We start from the raw sequence: 27,657 nt of genomic DNA, 5'->3' as shown, positions 1-27,657 counted from the left end.
CACTCCCATAAACATAAATGAAGAAAGTCTCCCTGTGCTGCAGTAAATTTTCTTCGTTGTTTGTTACCTGCCCATAGGTCATGTGAAATTTGCATCATTATTTATACAAAAGGAAAAATTGGAACAGTCTTTGTATAAAACAGTCATCGTCCAAGACAAATTAAGTTCTTTGCCAAGTGCTGCACTAGGGCAAATCAATCCTCTCTTCTTTTCAGCCAGAGGAAGGGCATGAAAAGATAAAAGATACATGTATGTTCCTATTAGGCTAAAGCCTTGTGTTGGTTTTATATGCATGTCTCATATTTTTGGTCATTTTGAGTTCTAAAATTGTCAATCAAACGAGTAGGAAATAGCCATGAATTCCTAAAAATAGCTATGTAATTGTGAAAGGAGAAGGTAGTTGTTTGGTGTGAGACAGATTTCAAGTCAATAAATAAAATTATGGACAATATATACTTTTTTGTTCTATTTCTGAAGTAGCTCTTGGCTTACAGAAACTCTTAGGTGTATCACAAATAATTTTAAGCTGAAGTCTCATCATAGTTTTCCAGAGATTTTAGAAAAAGAGACAAAATTGTCAAAATCTGGATAATATAGCATTAGGAAGAGAGGTTTGTTGTCAGAACTGTTCAAAGGGTATTAAATTTCATTTCTCCTATATACTCTGAAGAGTACTTCCAGCCTTTTCATCTGGAGTACTAAGCCTTTAAGCCCAAGTCACTTTAAGCTGACTACTCTATTACATGATTGTGAATTTAAATTTAAATATCTGATTCCAGAATAGCCCAGAAGTTAATTTGCTATTTATTTATCATCAATTGAAGACTGGATAGCTGATGCTGATTAGGACGAAGCAGTAAAGTCAGTTGTCTTCAAAAGGATTTTTTTTCATTTTGTCTTTTTTCTTTAATTTTTTTTTTTTTTTTTTTTTTAGAAATTCTAGTATAATAGCTGTAGACTTACAGGAGCACAATTCATCATCACGTGGTGTTAAGAAGTCTTACAGTAACTTATGTCAGAAGGGCACAGTTAATTACAACTCAAACTCCAAACTCCATATGCATGACAGGTCGAAATATTAAGTTACCATGATTGATTCTTGCAAAATAGTGATGTGTTTTATTTTTAAGTAACTGTGCTTGACAAAAGTAATCAAACTGTGCTTGAGTAAAAAGTAGAATAAATATTGTTAGTATGGTTTGGGGTTTTTTTGTAAGAAAGGACAGTTCTAGCATTTAGTTTGCTTGTTTGAACTGCCAGTGAAGATAAGTGAAAAAAAAATATATTGGGTTTTGTTTTAAGAAAATTTTAAAGTAAGTTTACCAGATGAAGTACCAGCAAATTAAGCTTGAGGAGCAGTATTGTAGAGATGTATTGTTTTTATTTTAGATGTTGCACTAAACTCCTTACTTGCTTATTCCCCACATCTCAGGAATAAAAGCCAGGAAAGAAACAGCTAGAAATACATCTGTGGAAGGATAATAGCCTCAGAGATAAAGCTAAAAACGATTCGTGGAATATTTTAAAACTGGTCTGTGGCAGTTGGGATGTGGACATTGAAAGAATTCTGGCACAAGGATGCCTTTAAACACAGGTCTGACTCTGGTTGTAAGAGAACCTCCCTGAAGGTTGGAATGACACAGGACTTATGGCCAGACAATTGCTAGCATTTAAGTTAGAGCAGTTTAAGACATTTTCACTGTTCTCAAATAGATCTTATGACCTTTCAGATGAGATGAATGTTAATACAATCTATTATAATGCAAACGAAACATTTTAAAGGTATCAGCAGCTCCTTGCAGTTAGCTGTTTGTTTCCACAGCCAGGAACTGCAGGAGTTAGGATGGTTGCTGTGACCCACCTGGTGGACAGAGGAAATAGCCATAAGTTTCAGCAAATGACTGTTAATATCTTTAATCTCTCTTAACTCAGATATTTACTTCTGTCTGGCTTTATCATAGGGACCTCCTTATCATAGAATCATGGAAATCCTACCATTTTAATTTATTTCTATTCTGTTGCATCATTTATTGGGTCAACTATGATCTTTTAACTCAAGAACAGTGATCTCTTTTGAGATTTCAGCTTTGAACCCCCTTGCTGAAATTGGTCTAAGAAAATAATGTAATGCTTCATGTTTTAAACTCTGATTGCTTTTCAGGATCTTTATTTTCCTTCTTACTTTTTGGTTGGAGAGAATTCTATCTGCAGCCTGTGGATATCTTGGCTGGAAAAATAAGTTGAACATTTTCTTCTTTTTTTAAAAATTACTTTTTTTTTATCTTTTAACAGAAAAAAAAATAATCAGCCTGAATATTCAGTCAGTCACAACTTACAAGACAGTTTCTAATGTTATTGGGTATTTAAAAGGAACTGTATTTCCTGGTAAGTAGTCCTTTATAATTTGTATTGAATAATTGTATCATGATGGTTGGGAGTCATAGCTGGGGTCAGGACTCTGTTCTGCCAGATAATGCCCTAATACAGAGGAAGAAGAGTGACTTTGTTATAGCCACTTTAGGATTTGATTTATGACAAAGCAGAACATAAGGGTTAAACAGAGAATGAGCTCAAGGGGATCTTAGAGTTAAGCATATTTTTACACAACAGGAAGAAATTATATGTGGACCATAAGGAGTATTAATATCTGATAGGAAGTAACAAAGTAGGTGATTTTAATTTTACAGTGTACTGTATTGCATGATTTGAATTAATATGCAAGCTCTCTGTACCACTTTGGAAAAGGTTTTGATTTTTTCCTAATGTTAGAAGAATTTTGAGATAAATAAAACTTTATCCTTCAAGTCTAGAACACTATAGAATACAAGTGTCTCACTGTGATCAAGGTATAGGGCAACATGATCTCTGGTGGAGTTAGGAATCTAATTATCAAATGGGATTCCAGAGTCTAAAAATCTGTGGCTAAGTTTTTAATCACACTTGCTGAAGCCTTGTTTTGTGTTACTGTTGTATTATTTAGTTTTATATGAGTTGATGAGTAATGATTACTGTTCTGTATGTCTAAGAACTAAACCATAAGATTCTAAGTGTGACTGGGACATTAACCACAGACCCACTGCCCCTTTTGGTGCTATATGTAGATAGGATGATAACTGGGGAATCATAGGAATGAAAATCTATTGAGTTTATTCTGTCTGCAATGTAATTTTCCTGAAAGTTGAAGGATTTCTGCAACATGAATGAACACTGTAGCTGGTTACATAAATACTGCAAAGTACTGTAGACCCAGTCCAGTTTCTAATGTACAGATAATATCCCAGTGGAGATACAGGTAGTACCATCACATTGCTCTTGATTAATACTTTTTAATTAGATTCAGGAGAAAGGTAGCAAATTTATCTACAGTCCTTTAGCAGATGGACCACTTGTTTTATATTTTTGAGATGGAATTCAGGAGGTGGAAGATTGTTGTAAGTTGATTCCTGTTAGTAAAATGTTAGTTTCATGTGTGCTGAATGCTGTATTTTTCGCCAGAACAATTTAAAAAAAACAACCACCAGACAAAACCAACCAACCAAACTAAACCCCATAGAAAACAATTAGCACAGTGACTTGAATTTCAATAAAGGATTTCATTTCTTTCAATAATTTGAAGTTACTAGTTTTCTCTTGCTAATGTTTTGCATATTGCTGTCATGGAATTTGAAAGGTAGAAACTGCCGTGTTTAGACATACCATCTACTCAATTGTGAAACATGAGCAAGACAAAATAATAAATAACATGCATCAGTTTCTCTGTGACAAATTCTTAAATTCCCTATCTAGTCTAGAACTGAATCTTTCATCTTATGAAAAGGGGTTGGACTCAATGATCTCTTGAGGTCCCTTCCAGCCCCTAACATTCTGTGATTATTACTGCATTTTCATTAAGAAATTAAATTTGAAGGTATGTCAGTGTATTCTTAAGAGTTTACGTATTTATAATCAAGTTAATTCAGTAGCACTACCCAGATGCCAACAGTTTGTCCTGTAAAAGTTTTGCTGAGCAAGAGCCATAGCAACCAGCTTCTGATGGAGGAGCAAGCATATAATGCACCATTTTGTACTGGATCAGTGTCAAACCTACATTTGTTTTTCTGCTCTTCCTGGTTGATTCTATAGCCAAGCCTTCTCAACTGATTTGAATACTTGATGTTTTCATGCCATTGATTCTCTTTTATTTTGGTGTAGTTTTGCTAGTTTCATACACCTGAAATATTCACCTTTTTGTTCCCAGAAATGCAGAAAGAAAGCAAAATTTATTGTCAATGCTTAATGAAAGGCTGCAGAGCATTATCAGGGTTCATAATTTTTTTTGTTTAAAGGCCTCTGAAAACAGACACACACACACACAAGCACATCTATGTAATGGTGATCTTACTTGATATTTGATGTGAGGGAGTAACAATGAGCATCTGAAATCCAATCAAGATACTAAAAGATTTAGGAGCAGAGGAAATACAATAGTGGGCAGCCTTTTAAAATCTGAAATACATAACTCTGATTTTGCAGCTCTGTTGGAAATGGTTCAAAATGGGTTGTATAACAGGAGAAGACAATATAAAGTAATTCACACTTACAATATAAAGTAAATCCAGCCCATTCTTTCTCTTTTTTCTTATCATGTGATCTCTTTCTCTACATGCTTCAGTAAAAGATTATGAGAAAGGACAGCTGCTGCCCCTGTAATCACAACCATCCTTTCTCCTATGCTTTTCCTATAACAATTTGCTTCAGGGTATTTCCTCTATTCAAGGTGAAGAGAAGTGCAAAGATGAAGAATTTCAAGGGAGGCACCAGCTGTTATGTTTTACCCCTGTTCATTCAGCTGGCATCTCCTACAGTAAGCTGCTGCTTGTAGCTTTCTTCTCCATCAAAATGTCCTATACTATTTTACATAAGGTTTCTTTCCACTCCCCTTCACATACATTGTTCATAGACTGAACAGAGATCATAATACAGGGCAAACAATCTGTGTTAGTGCCCCTTTGTCTAATGATGTTAAATTATTATTTACACTTAAATTTCCATTTTGCATATCTGCTTTGAGAAAGAAATTTTCATTTGTGTACATATACACCCCTCATGCAGATGACTGAAAATGTGTTGTAGGTACATAGCAGAGCCTCTGTTTGGAAAGCATTTTTGAGTCTTTATAAAACAGCACCACCGTGTATTTTGTTGAACAAAATTGCTAAAAGTCTAGTTTGATAGGAAAGGGTTTTATCATCAAAGTATGTTGGTGTTCAGTTAAAATTGTTTCTCATCAAAAGTCACTGCAAAAAATAACAGAGTAGGTATTTAACTTTTTAAGCCATTTAAAATGTGGGCATTTTACCACCTGTGTGTTGCTACATTCCAGTGTACTGACAACAGTGAAGAATGAATCCCCTTGGATAAAGAAAGAGTATTGGCAGAAAAGCAAAACCTTTTGCTCATTTTGGGACCCAAATGACACCCAGAAATTGTGCATCTGTCATCATGTGATAATTATTCTTCTGCTCTCTATTGGTATACTGAAATACAGAAAGAACACCTCTAGAAGTCTAGATCTGGACCAGAAATAGGCTTTACTAAACACCACAACACAAGGAGAAAGCAATGCTTCAAGGAGTCTTTGATGGTGAATTCATCTCTCATAGTTTTAATAAGACATTCAGCTTAATTCTGCTTGGACTTCTTAACACACATCCATCACATGAATTGTTCTCGTGGTTTCATACCACATCATCCTTTTGGAATCAAATCAGGTTCTTTACACTTTTGAGTTACATGTAGATGATATATTATGCCTTGACAGATGAAGATTTCATTTAGTGTCTCTGAAAAAAGTGTTTTGATTTGTTTTGGTTTTTTTCCAGGTAACCATAGGTATGTTCTCTATTGAAACTCCTTGCTTTTCATTTGATAAAATACTTTCTTCCACTGTCATCAAAGTTGCTAGGTCTGCCTTACCGTTTCTGTATCATTCATTATCTCTATTCCTCTGCATGTCTCCTCTCTAAACCTGCAATCCAGGTCTTTTCAATGTCTCCTTACATGGAAGTCTAACTCCTGATACATAACCCTTCTGGTTACCAGCTTCTCAGCCGCTGTTTCTGCAGTGTCTTTTTTGAGATAGGGTGGTGAGCACTGAACACAGTCTTCCAGGTGAGGGAGTACTAATACTTTGTGTATTTTCTCTCTGTTTTTCATTGTACTGCCACACCTTTTATTTTCTTTTTTGGACACTAATATGTATTGAAAATAGAGTTTCTTGCCTATTCATTTGTGGGTTTTCTTAACACTCTAGTGTGAGCATGGAACTTCATTAGATTATCTGTATGACAAAATCCTGGCTGTAAAAATGGTATATATCAGATTTACAAGAGGAGAGAGTAATAAAGAAACAATGAAGGCAAGGACACAGGGACAATATTAGAAAAGTGTACATATGTGTTAATTTACTAGTTTATTTTTAAGTAGTATTCACAGTTTTATGTATCTGTACTGTATGACTGTCGTGCACATGGTCATAGAAATTTTTGTTGACAGCATTGTGGTGTATTGATGACATTACAGACTACTAACACTATTCATCTTTAAGGTCTTACTAAATTCTTTGAATCTTTGTGTCCAGAAGAAATAAGATTTTTTTTTTATGTGTCTTTTTTCACATTTCAGACAGATACGTCATCATTGGCAGTCATCACAACAGCTGGAATACTTATGGTGGACAAGACTGGGCCAGTAGCACTGCTATTATCACAGCATTTATACAGGCTGTGATGCTGAAGGTTAAGAGGGGCTGGAGACCTGACAGGACCATTGTTTTCTGCTCATGGGGAGGAACATCATTTGGGAATATTGGTTCATATGAATGGGCAGAGGTAAGATATTTTTAGAAGGACTTATTGCAATGATTATTGTTGTTGTAAGCTTGAAAATCATATGAAATTACCTCAGAGAATTGGCAATTCATTAACTAGTCTGTGATATCTGTCTGGGTACATTCATGTACTCCACAGCAAATGGGGAGAAGATATCTATAGAGACAGTTCCTGTGGAGCAAAGAATGTGTGATAAAGGGATGGCACATTGTTCCCACAGCTGTGAAGGCTGTGAATATGGAACCTTTGTGACCAGATTCCCTAAATCAGCAGAGAAATGGCCAAGAGGGCATTGCTAGGATTTGGAGAAGGGAGGAAAACCTCAAAAAGTCCCAGACCCAGGAGTAGCTGAGAAGGCTTTTTCTCCCTCTTGAGTGTTCAGCAGTTACTGATGTTTAGTTGATAGGCTCAGTGTGGAGAGAACTGAATCAAGAGCTCACTGAATGAAGAGAACTGTGCCATGGTTACATTAATTACAAAAACATTTCAGTGTCTTCGTGGCTAGTGCTGTTTCCCTTTTTACATATCTGTACTGAGTTAGATATGATCTGGCACAGACAATTCCTTGGGCTCTTGCTTGCAATAGAGCAGAAATCAACTTATTGAAAGAAAATACCTCATCAGAGTATTGCTGATCCAATATGATTACAGGAGGCTTCAGCTGATAAATTGAAGGAACAGCCAGCAGAGAAGTTCATGGCTGCTGAATTAAAACAGTAGATAAAACAAAGAGTTAATTATTGTGAGAAGCAACTAGCTCTCATTGAAGTTTCATACTTCCAACATGATTATACTTCAAAATAAGATGGGTGAAAAAAATCAAATTGAAAAGATCCAGGCTGGAAGCAAAATTTGTTTAGTTCCACTTCAAGTCAGCTTTACATCAGCTGTAGTTACGTTATACCCCTTCTGTTCAGTATAAAGAGCCACTTCATGAAAAGAATAACTCATTACTGAGAAGACAGAGAGGATTTTTTTAAAAAGAGATAATAATTGAAATAATTTGTTCAGTCAAAAATGAAAATACTCAGAAAGTCCTTCAATTCAAACCTGAATATGGACTCTAAAAATTCTAGTACATTTAACTGTTAATAATGACTGCTTTTAAAGTTTGTGTTCTGTCAGGCACAAGTTTAAAAGGTTTTCACGTTGTTTCACAGTATGTAATGTTTTAATTTTTGGCCTTACAAGTGTCATAATTTTTAATTCCTCCTAGGCCTGTCTGCATTTTTTTGAGATAATGTGTGAAATGGAATTATTGCTTCTGCTATATAGAGAAATAGCCAAAGATACCCTTTGAAGTTCTTAACAGCATATTGTAAGACGTAGTAGTTAAGTAATACTTAGGGAATCACAGAGAAGAAATATGTAGGGTGTATTTTTCCCTAGGAGAAATTGAAAGAACAAAACTCTTAATTATAACAACGCATGGTAGTAACCACTGCTGTGCTTGTGTTGCAGGATCTCAAGAGAGTTCTTCAAAGAAATGTTGTGGCTTATGTGAGCCTCCACAATCCAGTCAGAGGCAACTCAACTTTACACCCTGTTGCATCCCCTTCTCTTCAGCAACTGGCAGCAGAGGTTAGAAATAAATTATTTCACGTGTGGTTTGGGAGTTTACATGGTTAACCACTTTGATGCTAGCTGGCTAGAGATAACTATAGGTGGAGGTTGTTTTGCTTAAGCATTTTAATCCCACAAATACACATGGACTGCTTTAACTAAGCACGCAGGTTCAATTTTATTACAGAAATTTCAAGATGCATTAAGAGGTTGTAAACTTACTTCAACAGCTCATCGTACCAAGTGTTGCCATACTTGCATGCTCTACAGCTTTTTCATCGTTTGGCAGCCTTAAAGTAACATTTTTTATTCTTCAGCAGAAAGCACATTTTTAAAATTCCTAATCTGATTTTTCCAGACTGTTCCTCAGGTTGCATTGGAAGTTGTGTCTTTGCCAGATGTAACGTGACACACAGAGAATCACTCTGACTATAATAAATACACATTTCTAACTAGTCTGCATTCAGAACTTCCTTTAGATGTGTTAGTGTTGGTGTGTGTAGTCTTTAAACTAATGATTTTATTGCTGTTAAACTGAGGTTACTGAATTTATTAATATTTTAAAAGAATTAAAAATGTTATAACATACATACTAAATAATAAGGCCCATTTCAAATGGTGTGCATAAATTTGACTTGCATAAAATATGCTTTTTAGATGTTTGACTTCTTAAAGATGTTTTTTTTTATGGAAAGAGCTTACATCTTTGTTTTAGTTGCAATTTTGAAAAGGGGGCTATATAAGCAATCTGCAAATAATAATTCTATGTGTCTGTCAGTGGGATTCCGCACGATTCTGGTTGAAACATCAAATTACTTGAAAAAGCTAATTTAAATATTTGGATTAATTAAGTTAAGACTAATTCAAACAATTCCACGACCTTGACATCTTTAATTCAAATATTCTTCATATAACTGTGCTAATTAGTGTCCACATTAAGAAGAAAGAAATACTGCCAAGTTATATTTTTCCGTACTATTATTTTGTAAGGAAAATGATTGTTAATTTGCTTGCTCAGTTCGTGAATCACCATTTTTTGGCAGAGTGTCATTGGTAAATTTGGTTTGTTTGATGCTGGCATTCATTCTCTGTAAATAAGGCTAATAATGAACTTTTCTTTAATTAACATTTCAAAAGTAGAAAAGTTAGTATGAAAAATAAATTAATTGCTATGTTCTTTTAACTGATTTTATGGCCACTGCTGATCAGAGTTCGTAGCTGCTGTTATTGCTGAAAACTCACTGCTAAGGAAAAGAGCCACTTAAAGCTATTAAAAATGAGTTGAACACCTAATTTATCATAAACTAAAAATGACACTACTAGATACTGTTCCATGCCATCTAGCAGTTTTTATTAATGTAGTAGATGGCATAAAACATCTTTACATTTAAAGATGATGTTATTGACTAAAACCTGTTATTTCTTTCTGAGGTAGAACTGAAGATAAACTTCTGTATAGATGGGTATTATTATATCTGGATAGTTTTTAAAACAAATCTTCCATTAATGGCAGATTTCATTGTTTCTTTTCTTCCAACTTGTATGTATATTTTCATTTAATAAAGGAACTCCAAGTTTCATCTATCAGTAGACTGTAAAGAAGAAAAAAAAAGTATTGTTTTAGTATGCAATATAACAGAAGTTTACAACTTCAACATCAATTTTCAGTCTTTACTCATTACTGCTTTTAGTGTTATAATTGTTGGCTGGCATTACATTTTATATTTGAGTTAAAACAAGAAATCAAAACTTGAGAATCAGAAGTTTATGCTGTGTCTCATGAGTTCATAGCTCCATTAAAAGCATGCTGTTGATATAGACAGTTCTTCATTGCCAGCTCTATTAAATTAATCAAGATGCTTCTCTAGTGTGAAAAGCTGTGTTTCATTTAATGGTGTTATTTGAGTTGTGAGTTGCAGGAGGTACATTGCACCTGCACTGTTGCATATTTTTCATTCTTCCTTCAAATTAAACAATTTTAATAGATTTAGTCTGCTTATCAAGTTTTGTGAAATTATTAGGTCTTTATTTAAAAGAAGTAGAGGAAGACGTTTCTTTGTCACTCAAAATATTTAATTAAGTCCAACCACCACAAAAGTATCATAAATCTTATTTACAAAATATCTTCAAAGCAGCTGTCTGCAGAGCTAAGATGGAACTGAATGATCAGAATTGAGGGTGCTGTGGAACCAATTATATTCTGGTAGATATTTCTTTGTGGTTCTGGGGAATTGGGAGGGGAAAAAAATCACATAAAATCTTTTTCCTCCCTGTAAATTAATGGATCATTGTTGTCATTGAATTGCTAAGATAAAGTTTGCTTGTTTTATCAGCTTTTTTTCTACAGAGGAGCTGAGAATTTTATTTTACAGATTCCAGGCATAAGGGGTGATTAGGTATAATGTACATATAGATGGATATGTAAGGACTCCAACAATCACTGATCCAACTCCTCATCCTACAGAAAAAATAAGTGTCCCTGTGCTTGCCTTCTATCAGAGTAATTTGTATTTGGAAAAAAATTTCATCTATTGAAGTTGTCACAGATGAAATTTAATCTCTCTTTTCCCCTTCTTCCACTGGTGAGCCTTATTCTTTGTTGCAACAACCTTCTTAAGTATTGAACAGTTATCATGAGTTATACACAAAATAAAATTACACACTTTATACACTGAATGTGAGTTTCAGAGATTTGATACATCATCTTCAAAGTTAGTGTGGAATTTTGGTGTTTGAAACTAATATAATGGCTCAGCCATACTTTTCAATACTCAATATGTTCATTCTGTTGATAAACACTTTGAAATTGGGGCAAACAGTAAAATGTCTTTGCTCTTCTCACTGACCTAAGAACTGAAAGAAAATTATCATTTCTTCTGGAGGAGTCATATCTACATTGATCATTGATTATTTAGCCTTCAGAATGACCATCCCAATGATTCTCCTTTTTGGGACAACTACGTGATCTGGAAATAGGATAGATTTTAACTCTTAAAATAATAAAACGAGTGTGTCCCATAGAAGTGGCAAGTAGCTGCTTCTTTTTTCTTCCTGTGGGGTAACCAGGACTGAATATCATTGGCATGAATTATTTAATATCCATTTTAGGGGGTTTGAATGGTGGATGCCAAAATGAGTAGCATGGCAGACGTGGATCATTACAGAGTTAGACTGCACTAAAATGGGTTCACAGTATTTCTGTCTCCTCATATTAAAAAATTAGAATACCTTTAGGCATTTAAAGAGATTTACATGCCATAGCTATTTCCATGGAGTATAAAGTATCAACCATTTGAAAATGAGGTCTTGTAGTCAAATCCTAATCCTTTTTCCTACTTAGGCTGTGTTTTTATATCGGCAACAAATACCAATATAGCACAAAACATTAGGGAAGTCATGCAGTTCTTGGCAAGTCCAAATTTATCCGTGCTTTATATTAAAACCAATTAATTTGTCTTTTGTTAAACCTAGGTTGCACAATTTTAAATATTCACACATGTATGTGTGTGACAACTAACACATCCCACTGTCCCTGCTATTGAATGCCTGGAAGAAAAATGTTGAACACCATTAAGCTGAGGAAAGTACTGCTTTTTACATAATCAAAAAATGGTTTGACAGCATCCTTTCAGTACAAACACAACCATTCCATGCTCAAAAGTAGTTTATATTAAAAACTAGACATTAAAACATAATCTCTAAAAGAACAGAAAAAAAACAACCCACACGCTCAATGTTTTCAGAGTATTCAGAGACAAGTTCCCCCTGTTAGTACACTGTTTGCTGGATGTTCACTGTAATATAATCTTAGGCTGTTTTCTGTATTTTACTAGAAATAAAAGTAGAACACTGATTAAGGCTAAGCCTGTGGTAATAGAAAATTAATCTTTAAAGTTACTTAACCTGAAGTGTTGGAGGCTGCCTTTGTCTGTGATGATAAAAAAAACATGGGAGAAATTTTAAAATGCTGTAGTTTTCTGGCTGATTAGTAGAGGAGTCTGGGTAAGTGGATACTTTGGAAAATCACAGCCATGTTCTGTAATTTCTTAATTATTTTTATCAAACCTTGTAACCTTCTATATATTCGAGGTATTGAGATGTTGAAGTGTTGATGGCATTCCAGTTGCAGCCTTGCCACTTACCCAATTAATGCTGTGTAATTTTATCTTTAAATATTTGATTGCTCTGAAATTCTCTTATCCAATGGGAGCATACCTGCTTGATTTTTACCTCCCTTAAAAAACCCATTGAAGTTTCTATCAGTTTGTTCTCAGTGTTGGCATCAAGTATATCTGAGTTAATGAGGCATGTGACTTCAATTTAGGTATAGGAAGGATAAATGTAATGGTGAAAAGCATCAGGTATCAGAGACAGACTGGCAGTAGATAAAGTTAAATGAAGAAAAGGTTCAGTAAAGGAAATAAATTTACACTATGTAATTTTTTCTGCTTTGCTTTTGTATTTATTACCAGTTTGAAATAAACTTTGCATCTAAAGTGTGGTTCAGTCCCATTTATAACAAGGAACTTACATTGACAGCCATGTTTTTTTAAAAATAAGAATTATTTCAAAACATGCAGCTGCTGCTTAACAAAAAGCAAAGCCCTGAACAAGCAATACTGTTTCATGGTTGTCTCATGTTTTGTAGCTGTAAACTAAATAGAACATAACATTAATTCATAAAGTAGTACAATATAAAACAATATATTTAAGTATTTCACCCCAACATACATAGTTCTCTATGCCTTGTTTTATAACAGCTGGTATTACAGTTTCCAGATTTTGCCAGGAAGTCACCACTGAAAGGCTAGAACTGTTTTATATTTTTTGAAAGGTAAAACTGGAGTTTTAATATGGCATCTTGTGTTGCATAGTTAAAATGATTTTTCTTTGGTTCAGTAGAAATCTGAATACAGTGTCAGAACTGGGTCTTTGGTAAGCTCAGTTGGATCTGACCTTTTAAAAGCATTGTAATTGTCACAGTTTTCAGTTTCTTTTGCTCCCCTGTGTGAAAAAGGTCTTCTCTGTTTTGCAGGTTTCTTCATGCATCTTCAAAGAACAATTCTTTTAAGCCACGTGGTTTATCTAAAAGGCAGTTTTTGCTTGTGAAAATACACTATTATCTTCCCACAACAGCTAAAAACGATTTTACTCTTGCAATTTCCAGATGCAGTGCTTTTATGTAAGAAAACAAAGAGTAAATTGTGGAAGAATTTTAAGGGACTAATGGTGATCCCAGGCAGCTGCAGTGATTTGTTTGAGAATCACCTGCATTCTGTTGGATATCAGAGGCATTTAAGATAATGATAAATTATTTGTCCCTGATGTCTTTAAATAAACACTGGTTCTTGTGGGAGTTATTTTTCCCTAGTGACAAGATAATCCACTCAGTGAAATGTGTGTGCCTATGAGGAACATCTCATGTTTTACTGTCACAATACCAAAGAAACAAAACTAAGGAAAAATTCTGAGGGTTAAATGCATCTTTTCTGTGTCTCATTTTGCAGTGGTATGGAACAATTTCACTAGGAGTCTTCATGTTGGACTATTAATAGTGTTCAGATTGTGTATGTGTTTAGTAAAGCACATACATGTTTAGAGGAAACTTTGCATAAGCTGGAAGGAAATAATGGCTGTGAAACTAAGGATCAAAAATTTTGGGACAATTACGAGATCTTGAAATAGGCTATATTTTAACTCCTAAAGTACTAAAATGAGTGTGTTCCATAAAAGTGCCAAGTAACTTCTTCATTTTCTTCCTGTGGAGTAAGCAAGACTGTAATCTCATTGATATGAATTATTTAATATCCATTTGGGGGAGTTGAATGGTGCATCCCAAAATGAGTATTTTATTCCTTTTTTATTTTTTATTCCTTTTTAATTAATTTATTCCTTTTAATTATTTTATTCTAAATATAAAACTAATTGAAAGCATCAGGTTTTAGTTGGTCTACCTCAAAAGATTTCTTGGTGTAATTTGAAACATATTTATCCTGCTTAGTACACTTACAGGGTTGGTTTGCACAGTCATAATTTTTTTCAGTGTGTTTCCTAGGGTTATAAATGTTGACTAAAATGTGCTATCAAATAGAAGAAGTACCAACAGAGGAAGTTGTTCAGTTCTTTTTCAATGTCTTTTACAGCATCAAGAAGTCAAAGGTCACTGGAGATGTGTACTTCTCAACCTTTTGCTATGCAGCTTCTCTGGTTTTTGTACCAATTGTTGATGATTAATCAGAACACATTTGCAGTAATAAAAATGTGAATCTGTTGATTTCTGTGTTTTTGATGGTTAATGATTAATAAATTCTGTAGCATTGCACCAGCTACTCATATAGGTGGTGATTCAGCTCAGGAAGTGGTGATTGATTATTCATGAAGAATAAGCTTTCTTGCTGTAGTTCTGAAGCTGGGATCACTGGCACTGTGTAAGAATAATTGGTTGTTCTTTATTTGTCCTCTTGAACACTACTTAGACATTTTAATCTGTTGCCAAAAGCTGCTGGGGTTTAAACTTCAGGTGGACTCACATAAAGGAAGGCAGGTAACCAGAATTAGCTGACAGATACATGTCTCTAGGTGGAAGGTGAACTGTAAAAATGGTCAATAAATAGTGTTTTTTTAAAAAATATAGGCTTTTCTTTATATCAGGATCTTGCTGCAAAAGGCACCCGTGAATGCTTAGCTCCAATTAATGGAAGAATAAAGTCTGCAGTGAAGTACCACTTGATTGAACTGTAGATGTATCGTGTCTATTTTATAACATTAATCGAAATTAAATGTATTTAATGGGCCATATGGTACTCTTGATTTTCCCAGATTTGTAATATAAACCTGTAACATGATGCTGAAAACCAGAATGAGCTCCAGAGAAATAAAATTATTCAATTATGAATAGCATGTGAATCCTTGCACTGACATGAACCACTCCTTGATTACTGTCTAACCACATGGCTTGATTATCTTCCAGTCCAAAGGGAGGGCTTGATTGACACAGTGGAGACCAGGCTGAGCAACTCAGTGATCTAAGAAGTACTGTTATGTGTGTTTTACTGTACAACCAACCAACTGAATAAATGTAGTTTTCCTGCTCTACAACAGGGACTTAGTTCTTGCAGAGTATATTGCTTGTAATTTATTCTAGATTCATTTTTAAAGACTTTTTTTTTTCCCCCCCTACATGAAAGGTAACATTTAAAGGATCATGATGTAGCACCTGACTGCAACTGGTGAAGTAATGCGTAGCAATTACAATTAAAACTTTTTTTCCAAACTGGGAAGTCACAGATTGGTTTTTGCAAATATTAAAAGGGAAGATTCTGTGGATTATCAGAATTAAATTAATGAAATTGTTAAGTTCTGAAGAAGTTAGGTTTTTTTATTTTTGTAAATGGCACCAGTTTAGATTTAAGCATGCAAAAATAGCAGATTAGTTGATGGGGAGAAAAAAGGAAAGAGAAAGCAGAATGCCAAAGTGATACACAGTTGCTATTACATGACTAATGATTTTTTTGGTATTGAAGGACATTAATTACTCTTAAATCTTGTGTTTCTGGACATTGGCATTGGTGTAATCTTCTCCTCCACCTCTGTTGATTCAGTGGCCCACATCCCCCAGTACTCTTTTACTACTTTAATAAAGTGACTTTTATTTTCTCACAGAATTTATTTTTTTTTGTCAGTCATTCTTTCACCTCTGTTCTGCATTAATGCTTCCTTGGGTTGCAGTAAGGATCAGACATTCTGCTGCCAAGCATGGAAGCTGTCTTGCTTGTTACAAATTGCAGCTACAATTTTGGAAGATGATCTTTTCCTGTTTTTCTGACTGTTGCATGTCAAAAGAAACTTGTGATGGTGCTTGCATAGTTTGGTAGGAGGCATTTTAGAATAGCTTTCTGGGAGAATCTGCAGCTCTTATTTATACTGGGTGATATGCAATTGCATTCTTCATAGCTTTGAGGTGAATATGTGAAGCAATAATTACAGTAAAAATGGAGAAATATGAGGATTTGTCTCCTAACCTAAGGTACATTAATGTACAGAATCTGGTATAGTTTAGTATAAAAAGAAAACTAATCTTTACCCTGTTTCTGTGGGTAACTGTATTTTAGTAGATAGGTCTGAGGAAGTTATTTTATACCATATAAAGTGTTAGCTAATGGTAAATAATCCGTAGTACTTCAGCTACTTAACATTCTTGGAAATTAAGTAGCTTATTTACTATAATACATGTTGAAAGTCTTTGTGCTTACTGTTTATCAAGTGTTTAATTACATAACGTATTTGAAAGCCACCCTGCTATGCAGCACTCACTCTTGTTCTCTAGTTTTCCTCTTACAGTTATTGTAATTCTGCTGTTCAGATTTCACCATTAAAACCTTATGGGAAACAAATATAAACATGTCACCCACTACAGCCTTTTTAAGCCATTTATCCAGAATATATTAATTTTTGTATCTTCAGAATTTTATTTGTTTTACTCTTAAGACCTCCTCTTCATTTGGAGCAAATCTTTTACATTACCAGCATTTCATAGGCAATGAGTCTTGAATATGATTGTCTGTCTCAGCTTTTTGCTGTTTGTGTATTCTATTAACTGAGTAATTAACTCCATAGTAGCAACTGAGGAACTCAGAATGTGCTTTCAAAAGGTACTATCATGATTTATAATCTCCTTCCCAGTGTGGGACATTACCTAACTCCACCAAAGGCCTCTTCTCTTTCCCACTTTCATTCTCCTTGGAAAGACTCAACCATTTTGCAACACAATTTACTTTCTCTACCATGTCCAAAAGCAGAGAATGTCCAAGGTATTCTGCAGAATATCTCAGCAAAGGATGAAAGGTTTGTACACTCACTCGCTACTAAATATGAATCAGGTTAATCCTTGTTTGCACCAGTGTAGTTCCAGCCTTTTTTAAAAATGCTTCCACCCAAAGAATGCTTTGTAAATGAGATACTAATACGAGCTGCTAAGAATCTGGTTGCAAATAAGTAAGCAGAATTTTGATTTGTGTTTGTTTTTCAGAGCCAGAGCTCCAGCTGTGTGGAAAAGATTAAATGTCCTGGATCTAATGTGAGTTCTGTGCAGATACAGGGAGATTCAGATTACTTCATCAACCATCTTGGAGTACCTGCCACACAGTTTTCTTATGAAGACATCAGAACATCAGAGGTAGTTATGAATAAAAGCAAACAAACTGAAAATAGCAGAAAGATAGAATTAGATTTTCTCAGGTTTTATCCTTACGTGACAAGTGTGTTGTAGGGGAAAGTTTTCTCCTCTAAGTACATATTACATATTTTTCTAGCTCTTCAAAGGATGACCATGAGCCTAGAAGTGACTTATTTGATAGGAGTATGGCATTCAAGAAACCAGTGTAGAACAAATGAAAGGCAACAACAAAACAAAAAAAAGGAAGGAAATTGTTTGAATTGTTTTGAAATCAATTGTTTGAAATTGCTGGTAGTATTATAGGTTACATATTATCTAATCTAACTTTTCAGACTGATTTCAACATAGAGGAAACAAGTTTTGATGCTTTTTTTTATTTTTTTTTTTTTTTCTGCAAGAGATGAGGCAGCCTTCAATATGAATTTTATGTACATTTTCATGCTGTGGACAAAATGTCACTCTCTAAAATATACATTAGTTGTATAGAATTGTGTACTTGTTGGAGGCTTCAAAACACCCTGTTCTTTTTCAGACCATTGTCCTCTGCAAGGTAAGTGGAAGGAAGAGGTGTGTGACACTGTTTGGAGGACCAGGTTGGAACTGGACAAAGATAAACTGTTAGCAAAGTTTCTCTTTCCTCAGCCTGCACTACTGTGGGTTATATTTGTACCTGAACAGCACAAACACACCCTCAGCTGTTTAGCTTAGGATTGGGAAGCCTGGCATTAGTTATTTCAAGACAGACTGGTCATTAGAAAGGGTGATGTGTGTTTTCTTCTAAATGTAACAATGCAGTGACTTACTATTCCCCTCAATTCTCTTTGTGCACTGGGCTTATCTACACAGGCACACACACAGCTTCTAAATTTGAGAACAAAGCTGAAGCTGCATTGAACTGAAATGCATCCTAGAACTGTGTGCTAATATGTTTGTGTTTCACAAATGCAAAGCAAAAAAAGAGATATGGAAAGTATTGGAGAATTGTTGTGATGTTGGTGTGTAAATTAAATCGATTAAGTCAAGAATTTATATAAATATGGAGACTTCTGTTTCTTAACATCACTGAACGTATTAAGCAAAGTCTTCTGTTTCAGATTGAGAACTAGACAAAGATTGTAAGGAAATTGTGAAGGCAGAAGATGTATGAGTGCAATGTTTATGACAGGCTTCTGGTCCAGTGCAAATTGCCCTTGTCACTTAGCAGCTATTCCACATAGTTTTCATTGCAGATCTATGTATATGGGATCTGTACAGCATGAGAAAGGATCTGCAAACTTCAGTTTATCAACATAATAAGTATTTCTCAGCAACATCTAAAATATGAACACTGAAGGTTCTCTTGGCTGTTTTTTATTTCAGTCCTAGCAGTTATTCTTTGTGTTCAGTTAACTTCAGAGATGAGCATTTTTGTCTCTCAGAATTACTCAGCAATGTAATTAAAATCATAAAAGAAAATATCTTCATATTTGCTTAAATATGTCATAGCAAATTTGAAAACCCAGTTGAAAACTCAGCTTTTGTCCTTCCAAAATCCTTTCCTGGAAATAAGCTTTTAATAAGTGTAATATGCAGTCTTGAAGCTGATTCACTCCACTTCTGGCTGTTGCAGATTTTGATCCTGTGAGAACTATTTCATGAGATAAATAAATGTGCTTGGCAAAATGTGTAACTTTGTGTTGGCAACAGGGTGGACTTTTTCCTGGAAGTGAAGTTACACAAAGTGATGATAGTTACATTCTTTGCTATATTTTTGCTATCTGTTGTACTGGTTATTAATAGTCCATCAAAGCACAGTCTCATTTTCTATCCTATGTTGCTATATTCTACCAGACAAGCAATCTGCTTTTTGTTTATTGTTTATTACAGTTGTTGACTGGGGATTCTGTTTATTGTATCAGAGATATTACTATTATAAGGCAGAGAGAAATTATTCTGGGTTTACAGCTGTAATAATAATCATTGTAGGAATTTCTGTAGTGCAAGGTAGTGATTGCAAATAACCTGTTGAGTTAGAGAAAGGGATTTTTGCTTGTTTGTTTTCAAGCCATTCAGCTTCTTTGAACTGTACCTCAGCTTTGTCAAGTTCATTGCAAGATTTGGATTTGGAAAAACAGATTTGAGAAACAGGATGTTTTGATGTGCTTTTGAGGGCTGGCATTTCTCCACACTGGTTTCCTCTGCTGTCTCTTTAACTGCTGTGACCTACTCAGGAAATTATCTTCTTCTGGAATATATATTAGTTCTTTATTTTATCCACCTGTCATATAGCATGCACTGTCACATAAAGCTGATGCTATTCCACACACACAAAAAAACCTGGTTTAGATTGAAAAAGCCCAGGACTTGTGCCTTGTAGTCTGCCTAGAGAGCAACAGTTACAGGTCAGCTTTGGAAATGCATTTGTTACACAGTAAGTGTAATTGCCAGTCCTCAGAGAGAAGGTTGTAAAAGCTTTTTATTGGCAGGAACTTGAGGAGTAAGTAAGAGGAAACATTCTGACCAGAAGAGTAAGTAAAACTGTCTTTGGAATTGCCTAATACAATGACCTGCAGCCTCAGGGAGGTCAAACGTGCATGGCAAATGCCCGTGGTCAGATCTGAGCTAGTTAAGTGCATCCTAAGTTTTCAACCACTAAAAAAACAGTAAGTGAAATGCAGCTCATTTATTTACTAGCAGAAAATATGCAGTATTTTAGTTTCCCAGTAAGACATAAACTTGGAAGAATACCTCAAGTGGAACAAAACATAATATTAATGCAGTTTCCAAGGATTCTCTTGAAGTTCCTGAATAAGCCTTTCCTCCTGAGCTCTGGTGCACTGGCTTTACCTCCTCGTGTGGGTCACATTTGGGTTTGTAATGTTTTAGGAGAAAGACTGTTCAGCTTTTCCTAATACAGATTCTTCTTCTTTGAGGAGGAGTCACGCTGTTCATGTTAATGATTAATTTACATCCAAGTGGTTGTGTAGATCCTCCAGACAGACAATTAACGTTGATTTTAAATGTGAGTTTCTCTACTGCCAAGGGCCAGTGATTATAAGTCTATTAGTCCTCACCTCAGTGGAGAATACTGTTAAAAACATCTCCACTTAACTTTGCATCAACAAGAGCACAATGAAGTAGAAGAGGTCTTAGATCACAGACTTGTCTTTGTGACTCTCTATACTGCAATTAGGTCTAAATATCAATGGAATTAATCAGATGGTCTTTGGTACATCAAAAACAACAAATTGGAACAAGTGAGTAAATTCTGATTTTTTTTCATGTGTGTAATGTTTCTATGCCCTTAAAGATTTTAGTCACATTTGTGTGACAATGTATTAAAAAAAAACAAACAACAGGTATAATATGTAAAGATTATGAGAAGATATGTAATGATAGAAAATAAATGCATAAAATGGTCAAAACCAATTTTGAATACACCACTGTTCCTCATGGTTCTGATGTTTCTGAGGAGCCGTTTGTATGTCAGGTCAAAGCACTATACTCAAGAATTTTAGATTCTTTTACTGTTAGTTTTTTGGTGGGTTTTTTTCCACTCATTTGTGTAGTATGACAAGAGCACTTCTTGATAAAAGGCCTAAGGCATAAACATGAGAAGGACTTTACTAGAGCAAGGTATTAAAAGGCATATAGTTTTATTAAAATGTTTGAAAGCTTCAACTCTTGGTATGGTTTTGTTATTTATTCTATGAACATTTCAGAAAACTCTTTGGAATAAAAAAACCATCACAGTTTGCTAATACTGGAGTTGTGCTTTATTCAGCATTACAGATCACCTCTACTACAGTAGCAGAGTAACATGAATCTGAGGGGTTCTTTGCCCCATTACTTTTTAAAAGGAGCATTGCCTGCTATGGAGAAGATGTAACTTGTAAGCTGTTCACACAGCTGTTGGTTACAGAGATAATGATTTCAGGCAGAATACACTGGAAGGGCTCAAATACCAAGATATATTTTGACAAGGGCTGCTTCCTCACGCACCTTATGGTACCTGTTGTTTAAGGCTTGTGTGCTCTAATAGGTGCAAACTTTTAAGTGCTATTTTCTAATTCTGGTGCTTTAATGGCCTCATCAAACATGGAAGGAGAACACAGGTTCTGCCGTGCCAATAGTATGTGAGTATATGGAGAGAGGGTGCATGAGTGGTGGTGTAACAGCTGAGTGGGCTCAGTCTTTCAAAGAACTTTGTGCCAATTTATTTTTAACAGATTTATGTGAATTTTACATCTTCAAACGTACCACGTGTATATCAGAAAATATAATACAGCTCCTGCACTATGATGTCAAGGGCGTCTCTCAGCCTTTAACAGAAAGGTGTTTGGCATAAATCCTTCCTTTCATTTTTACACTGCATTTATTATATAAAAGCACAATACCAGGACTAACAGCATGGTCTAGAAAATCTTGTTTTGTTTTCTGTCTCTAGCCATAGCTTTACCTGTCAGAGAGACTCAGAACTTCATATCTTCATCCAGACCTCCTCTTTTAACATTCTTCTATTTCTCTTGTTTTTCTCCCTTATTTCTTGCCTGGTTTTTATATTAGCATCATTCCATATAATTTTCTCTCTTCTTGGTGGAGCAATTTACAAATGTAGTTTTCTTTACTGGATTCTACATTTTAATCTGATGGCCACACTTGCCTATTTTCCTTAATGAAAGGAGACAGTAGAAAATAGTAATTAGAAAATTTGTATTTTGAATTACAGCAGTGAACTTTTTCACCAAAGATAAAAGAACCAACCCATAGTTGCAAACTGGCTCATTTTGACTATGCCTGAGCAAGAGTTCACAGCATGCTTGCTGAAATACTGGAACATAAGTAAACCACAGAGAATGAGAAAAAGAGCCTTGCTGTGGCTGCCTTTTTGGGTACAAGAGAAAATATAATCTGGATCTGTAGTGGTTTCATTTAGAGATGTGAATATTTCCTCAGCATAGTAGATGTAATAACAATAAACTCTTCTGCATTTGAAGTTGTTCCAATCACTTAACAACATTTACAAACCTGAGCTGGTGCAGCTTACCAAAAACATTTTGATATGTTTTTCAAGATGGATATAGTCTGTAACTACCCATTTCTGTGTCATTGAAGTCAACAGTTTCATGAGGAATCCAATTTTTAAAATTATATCTAGACAGTTTCTTATATTATCTGCATATAATCCTATCTGGTACTGCATTATCCTATCTGGTAACACAGAATCTTAAACCTTTTCTGTTATAATGTGGTGTTACATCACTATTAGCATTATAGTTTTATTTTAAGAAAAAAAAACCAATTTACTGTACATTATTTAAAAAAAAAACAAACCACCAAATACACAAACACCCAGCCCTCCTTTTTATGTTGTTATTATTTATTGATGGATACATATTTAGCATGAAATATTTTATGGTAGCTGTCCAAGTTTTGGGTATGCCAGGCTTACAGAACATTTACTTTTACACCTAGACCATAAAAGTTGTTTTCCGTATCTTCACTGAAGCTTAAGTACAGGCAAGAAGTATAAAAATTACCTGTCACATTATTCACAAGCTAGACCAAGATAGTGTAATACCATGGACCACTAAGCTAATTTAGAAGAAAAATGAAAAGAGGTTTCTTTATAGAAGGCATTTGTATGTAATATATGTAGAAGAGTTTAGAATTTTGACAGTTTGAGATTGTATCCTCTTTAGAGAGAATGCATAATGATTTTTATTTCTGTTGAAATATGCATAACTTTTTGAAGGTAACTTTCAACTTTCATTAGAGCCCTTAAAAGTGATTTTCACCCACGCTGGTGTAAAACAGAGGCCACTAAATCTTAACTCTTCAATGAATGTGGCTTTTCAGTTGTTTTTAACATCTGCCTCCACTTATTCCCTTCCCCCATCTTGCCTCCCTTCTTCCTTTTTTATCACTCTTGGGGGAAGCTTGGTGCAGTTTCTTGATTTCAGTGTTTACATGCTTAGGCTGCCATATCATGCATTTCTTTCAAAAGAAATCAAAAGCTTTCCAAGTTTTCTTTGTTATGAGAAAAGAAACAAGAACTGTCCTTGATGGAGAGAACTTAAGGTCTAGTTTACTGAAAAATAACTCCCACCTTGTTTGCTGCTTTTATCTCTTTCATGTGCTCGAGCTAGTGTAGAGGGAGGGCTTAGGCAGCATGGAGTGCTTTTCAGTGCATCTGCCTGGTGTCTTCTTAAAAGTGAATGTGCAACATGTTTATACCAATTTCTGTCTCTGTGGGTATGGTGCTGAATGTCAGTGAGTTCTGGGGTGCTGGTGTCAGAGTTTAGAAGAACCATTTTAATCCTTTGGGATGGGGACTTTTCGCTGCTGTTTCATTTCCTGTGGGTTTTTGTGTCAGGGTAAAGTTTTGAACTGAAAACACAAATTCCAAGAAATCAGGGTTGTGTGGGGAAGTTCTGGGTGTTGGCTGTGTGTAAAGAGTCAGGATTCTATCCAGTCATCCTGCTGGCCACACTGGCTGACTTGACACTTTGTCCCACTTTCTCCCTCAGATCCCAGATGACTGGGAGATTGTTTCCTATCATTATTGATTCATCTGTGTGCTGAGCTGGTTCCAGTTATGACCTTGACATGATGTTTATATTATCAAGTTTTAGTTCAATTAAAGTGTACAAGTAATTAACCTCTGTGAGAAGTTTAATTGAATTTGAATGGAACTTGTAGGAAGTTTTTGATGCATATTTTAATTTCAAATTTGCAACTGACTTATCAACCTTCACAGCACAGGTAATTCAGTGTGTGTGTGTGTGTGTATATATATATATTCAAGTTGGCATTATGGAAGGCTGCAAGATCTGTGGTGTTGTTTTGTCAGCCAGTTCTGGGTGAAGCAAGAAATTCAGCTCCACAACCCACAGCTACTTGTGTGTCTTTCCTTTCTCACTTATGGGCTGTACTGTCTCTATAATAGCCATGCTTTTATTTATTTGTGCTACTTCTGACCAACATATTTTCTCTTTTCTGTCTTTAGCATAAATTAGTGCTTTTTAATTTCACAGTATATTCAGGGTTACTGAGTGTAGTACTCACCAGTAATACATGGTTATACATTAATATATATGTCCATCTGTTCTCTTGGATGCTAATGTAGTGGAATTTGGTAACAAGAGCATGCTAAAACTTCTAAGGTTAATGACTCAGTGTTTTACAAGACAAAATACATTTGATGTTCAATTGATTTCTTGAGTTGATTTATTGGCTAATATTATTATTTAGTTACTTAATTTTGTGGAAGAGCATCTTTGTTATTCCAGTAATTGTAATGAAACTGATGTCCTCATCAGTTGGGTTCATTACTTTTCTCCAAAAGAATCTGTTTGATTTTTCACAAATCCTGCTGCTTTTATGTCACAAATTCTCCACAGTGCATCTAGAAGGGGAAAATCTGTTACCTAAACCTGCCTGACAGGAACAAAAATGCACAGCTGCTTCAGCATTCACACTGCATGAATCCATGTGACCACTTTCCTTGTAGATTCTCTCATAGGCTCCTCATTTTCTTGGAATATACTGAGGGCTGTGGAGAATCAGTGGAAGAAAGGCAGTGTGGAATTTCACAGGTTCGATGGGAAAGGGAAAAAAGATGTGAGAAATCTTCTTAGACACCAGTTATTGCTTCCAATAGCCTACTGAAGCATCTAGTTCTGAAAACATGTATTATCTAAAGATAAAAGGCACTGCAGTATCTGTCCTCCCTGGAGAAGGATATGGGGTGTTGCATTCAAGATAACATTTTACCACTGTTGTTCTGAATGGCTAAATTCAACAGACCAATTAAAAATCTTCTGGCAGAGTATCTGGAATAAGAACCAGAACTTGTTGATTGTCAGCAGATATTAGTAGCATGGCAGTAAGTGGAGAAAAAAAAATACTGGACTATCAAACAGCTGTGATTTGAGTCAGTGATGCCTTCACTCAAATAAAATTTGCAATATTTGATTTATCATGGCCAATTAGGGAACTGTTTGATAAGACCTTTTATGAATAAATATTGGTTTTGAAGGTATTTTTGTTGTTCTTAGCAAAAGCCAGTTCTGACTTTTCCTGCAAAACCATGAGCCTCCCACCTGTGCAATACTTTTCTTCATTTGATGTTAGACCCAAGGAAGGGATTTTAAGTACTAAAAGAAAAAACTGAAAAAATACTAAAAGAAAAAACTAGAAACAGGAAGCATTGAATCAGGAAATAAAAGTGTTGTGCTATAATATTTTTGATTATGAAAAGCATTGACACTGAGATTCATGGTTTATAGCAGGCCATTGTCAGGATGATCTTACTGGCACTGCATGTTTTCTGCATAATTTGCATGCTCATAATTGACCATAAAATGTTACAAAATGTTCTTGCATCCTTCACACCACACGTCCAATAAAAGGTGTTCTCTCTTACGTTTAGTGAAGCTGAACAGAGCCTCTTGGTTCTGACCTTCTGAAACTTTGGGAAGATTCTCTGTAAGGTTCCATATTTCTGGCTTGGGCTGCTTCCTCCTGCTAAAATTATGATTTTGCCTTCAGTTTAAAGTGTCGAGGGAAAACTCTAAAGAGAAATAAAGCTATGCGAGTATCCTGGTATCTTAAAGTTGTTTTCTTTGTGCTGCAGTCTGTGAATTTATAGCTTTACAGTGATTATTTCAATTCACTTACTAATGCAAGGAAGAAAAAGACTAAAAGATGAGAGAAAAGTCCTTATGTTCTTTTTTCTGTATGATGACTCTTGGCTTGAGTTTTTCTGGCTTCGACTGAGTTGAATAATAAAATAAATTGTGCAGCAGTGATTCCAGTTATGCCTCTTCTGCTTTCTGTGTAGTCTGACTTGGCAAGCCTTGCTTATTTTGTCCAGCATCTGGTGACAGCACAAGGTCAGTGCTCATCTTTACCAGAAGATTAAAACAGAAAATAGCTTGGTTTTATTTAGTTTCTAAAAGTTTCTTCAGCAAACTAAAATGGTAAAAATACTAAAGAAAAGCCTCTTGTCTGAAACCCCTTCTGACATGCCCATTTTCACAAAGTAGGGTTATTCTGGCTTTGAATGAGATTTTTGACACATGTTAAGCTGTAGCAACTCCAAAGCTTTGCTTTCTAAAAATAATGTGAAAGCGTAGAAATTTTATTTCTTTGGTTTCATTTAAGTAATGACTGGTGCAAATTACATTTTATATCTTTATAATCCTTTGTGGATTTAGGGGGGAATATTTAATTAAATGTCAAGAGCATTTGCTAGAAAGAGAAAAGTCAGCCTACTAGTGAGATGCAGAGGCATGCACTCTTTTCTGCAATATATTTGCAGCTGTAAAGATGTTTTTTTTTTGGTGAGAATTTACATACGCCATAGATTATTGCCTGACATTATTTCAGTTCTTCAGTTTAACCCACAAATTAGAGAACCTCACTTCTGCTTTGCTATGTTCTATGCTAGATAATCCACCATTTCAGCAAACCTGTTTAAAAATCTGCTTCATTCTGCAGCACCCTCCCAAACTAAAAGTATTCCAGATAGCTGATGATAAGACATATTTTAGTCTATGAGATAGCCTTTTCCATTACTCTTTTTTTTTTTAATCTCTTACACACCCTGCCAGGAGAAAAATAAGGAAAATAGAGAAGAGATGGTCTCTCAGCCTAACTGGGGTGAATGAAACACCTGTTTCACAAAGCAATACAATTGCATATTTGCTTTTAAGACACCCTATGCCAATGGCTTGACTTAGAGCAGAATGGCAGAAGGAATTAGTAAGAACCTGCAGTGCAGATTTCAGAGGTACTTTTCTCCTATTCACTGCTCTTTCTATTTTCTTCTGGCGGGGCTTCCTCCTTGGTACAATGACAAATTTCTGGCAGTGGTTTTGAATACAGATGCAGACCTTGTGCAATTGTAATCCTCTGCATTTCTGGGTAATAGCTCTGAGCACCAGCATAGCTTTATAGCATGTGCTCTGCAGGTGAATTCAGCCTCCCAACTAAACTTGTTTTCCAGGTTGATTCTGAAGGTAAGAACTGACTTCTTGCTTTGTGTTTCAGTGACCAGACACTGTG

General features: G+C 35.1%; 1 protein-coding gene across 1 annotated transcript in view; it reads left to right on the top strand.

Moving 5' to 3' along the window:
- NAALADL2 (N-acetylated alpha-linked acidic dipeptidase like 2) overlaps positions 1-27,657 on the top strand; it is a 189,653-nt gene that overhangs the window by 110,750 nt on the left and 51,246 nt on the right. Inside the window, exons 7-10 of the mRNA XM_008497711.2 lie at positions 2,293-2,385; positions 6,664-6,869; positions 8,331-8,450; positions 17,461-17,607. Of these exons, the coding sequence (XP_008495933.2) occupies positions 2,293-2,385; positions 6,664-6,869; positions 8,331-8,450; positions 17,461-17,607 (566 nt within the window). The remainder of the gene's footprint in view (positions 1-2,292; positions 2,386-6,663; positions 6,870-8,330; positions 8,451-17,460; positions 17,608-27,657) is intronic.

The sequence above is a fragment of the Calypte anna genome, chromosome 9 (assembly GCF_003957555.1).
Source record: "Calypte anna isolate BGI_N300 chromosome 9, bCalAnn1_v1.p, whole genome shotgun sequence".
Taxonomy (NCBI): domain Eukaryota; kingdom Metazoa; phylum Chordata; class Aves; order Apodiformes; family Trochilidae; genus Calypte; species Calypte anna.
The sequence above is the reverse complement of the archived record's forward strand: the minus strand, read 5'-3'. Positions and strand labels throughout refer to the sequence as shown.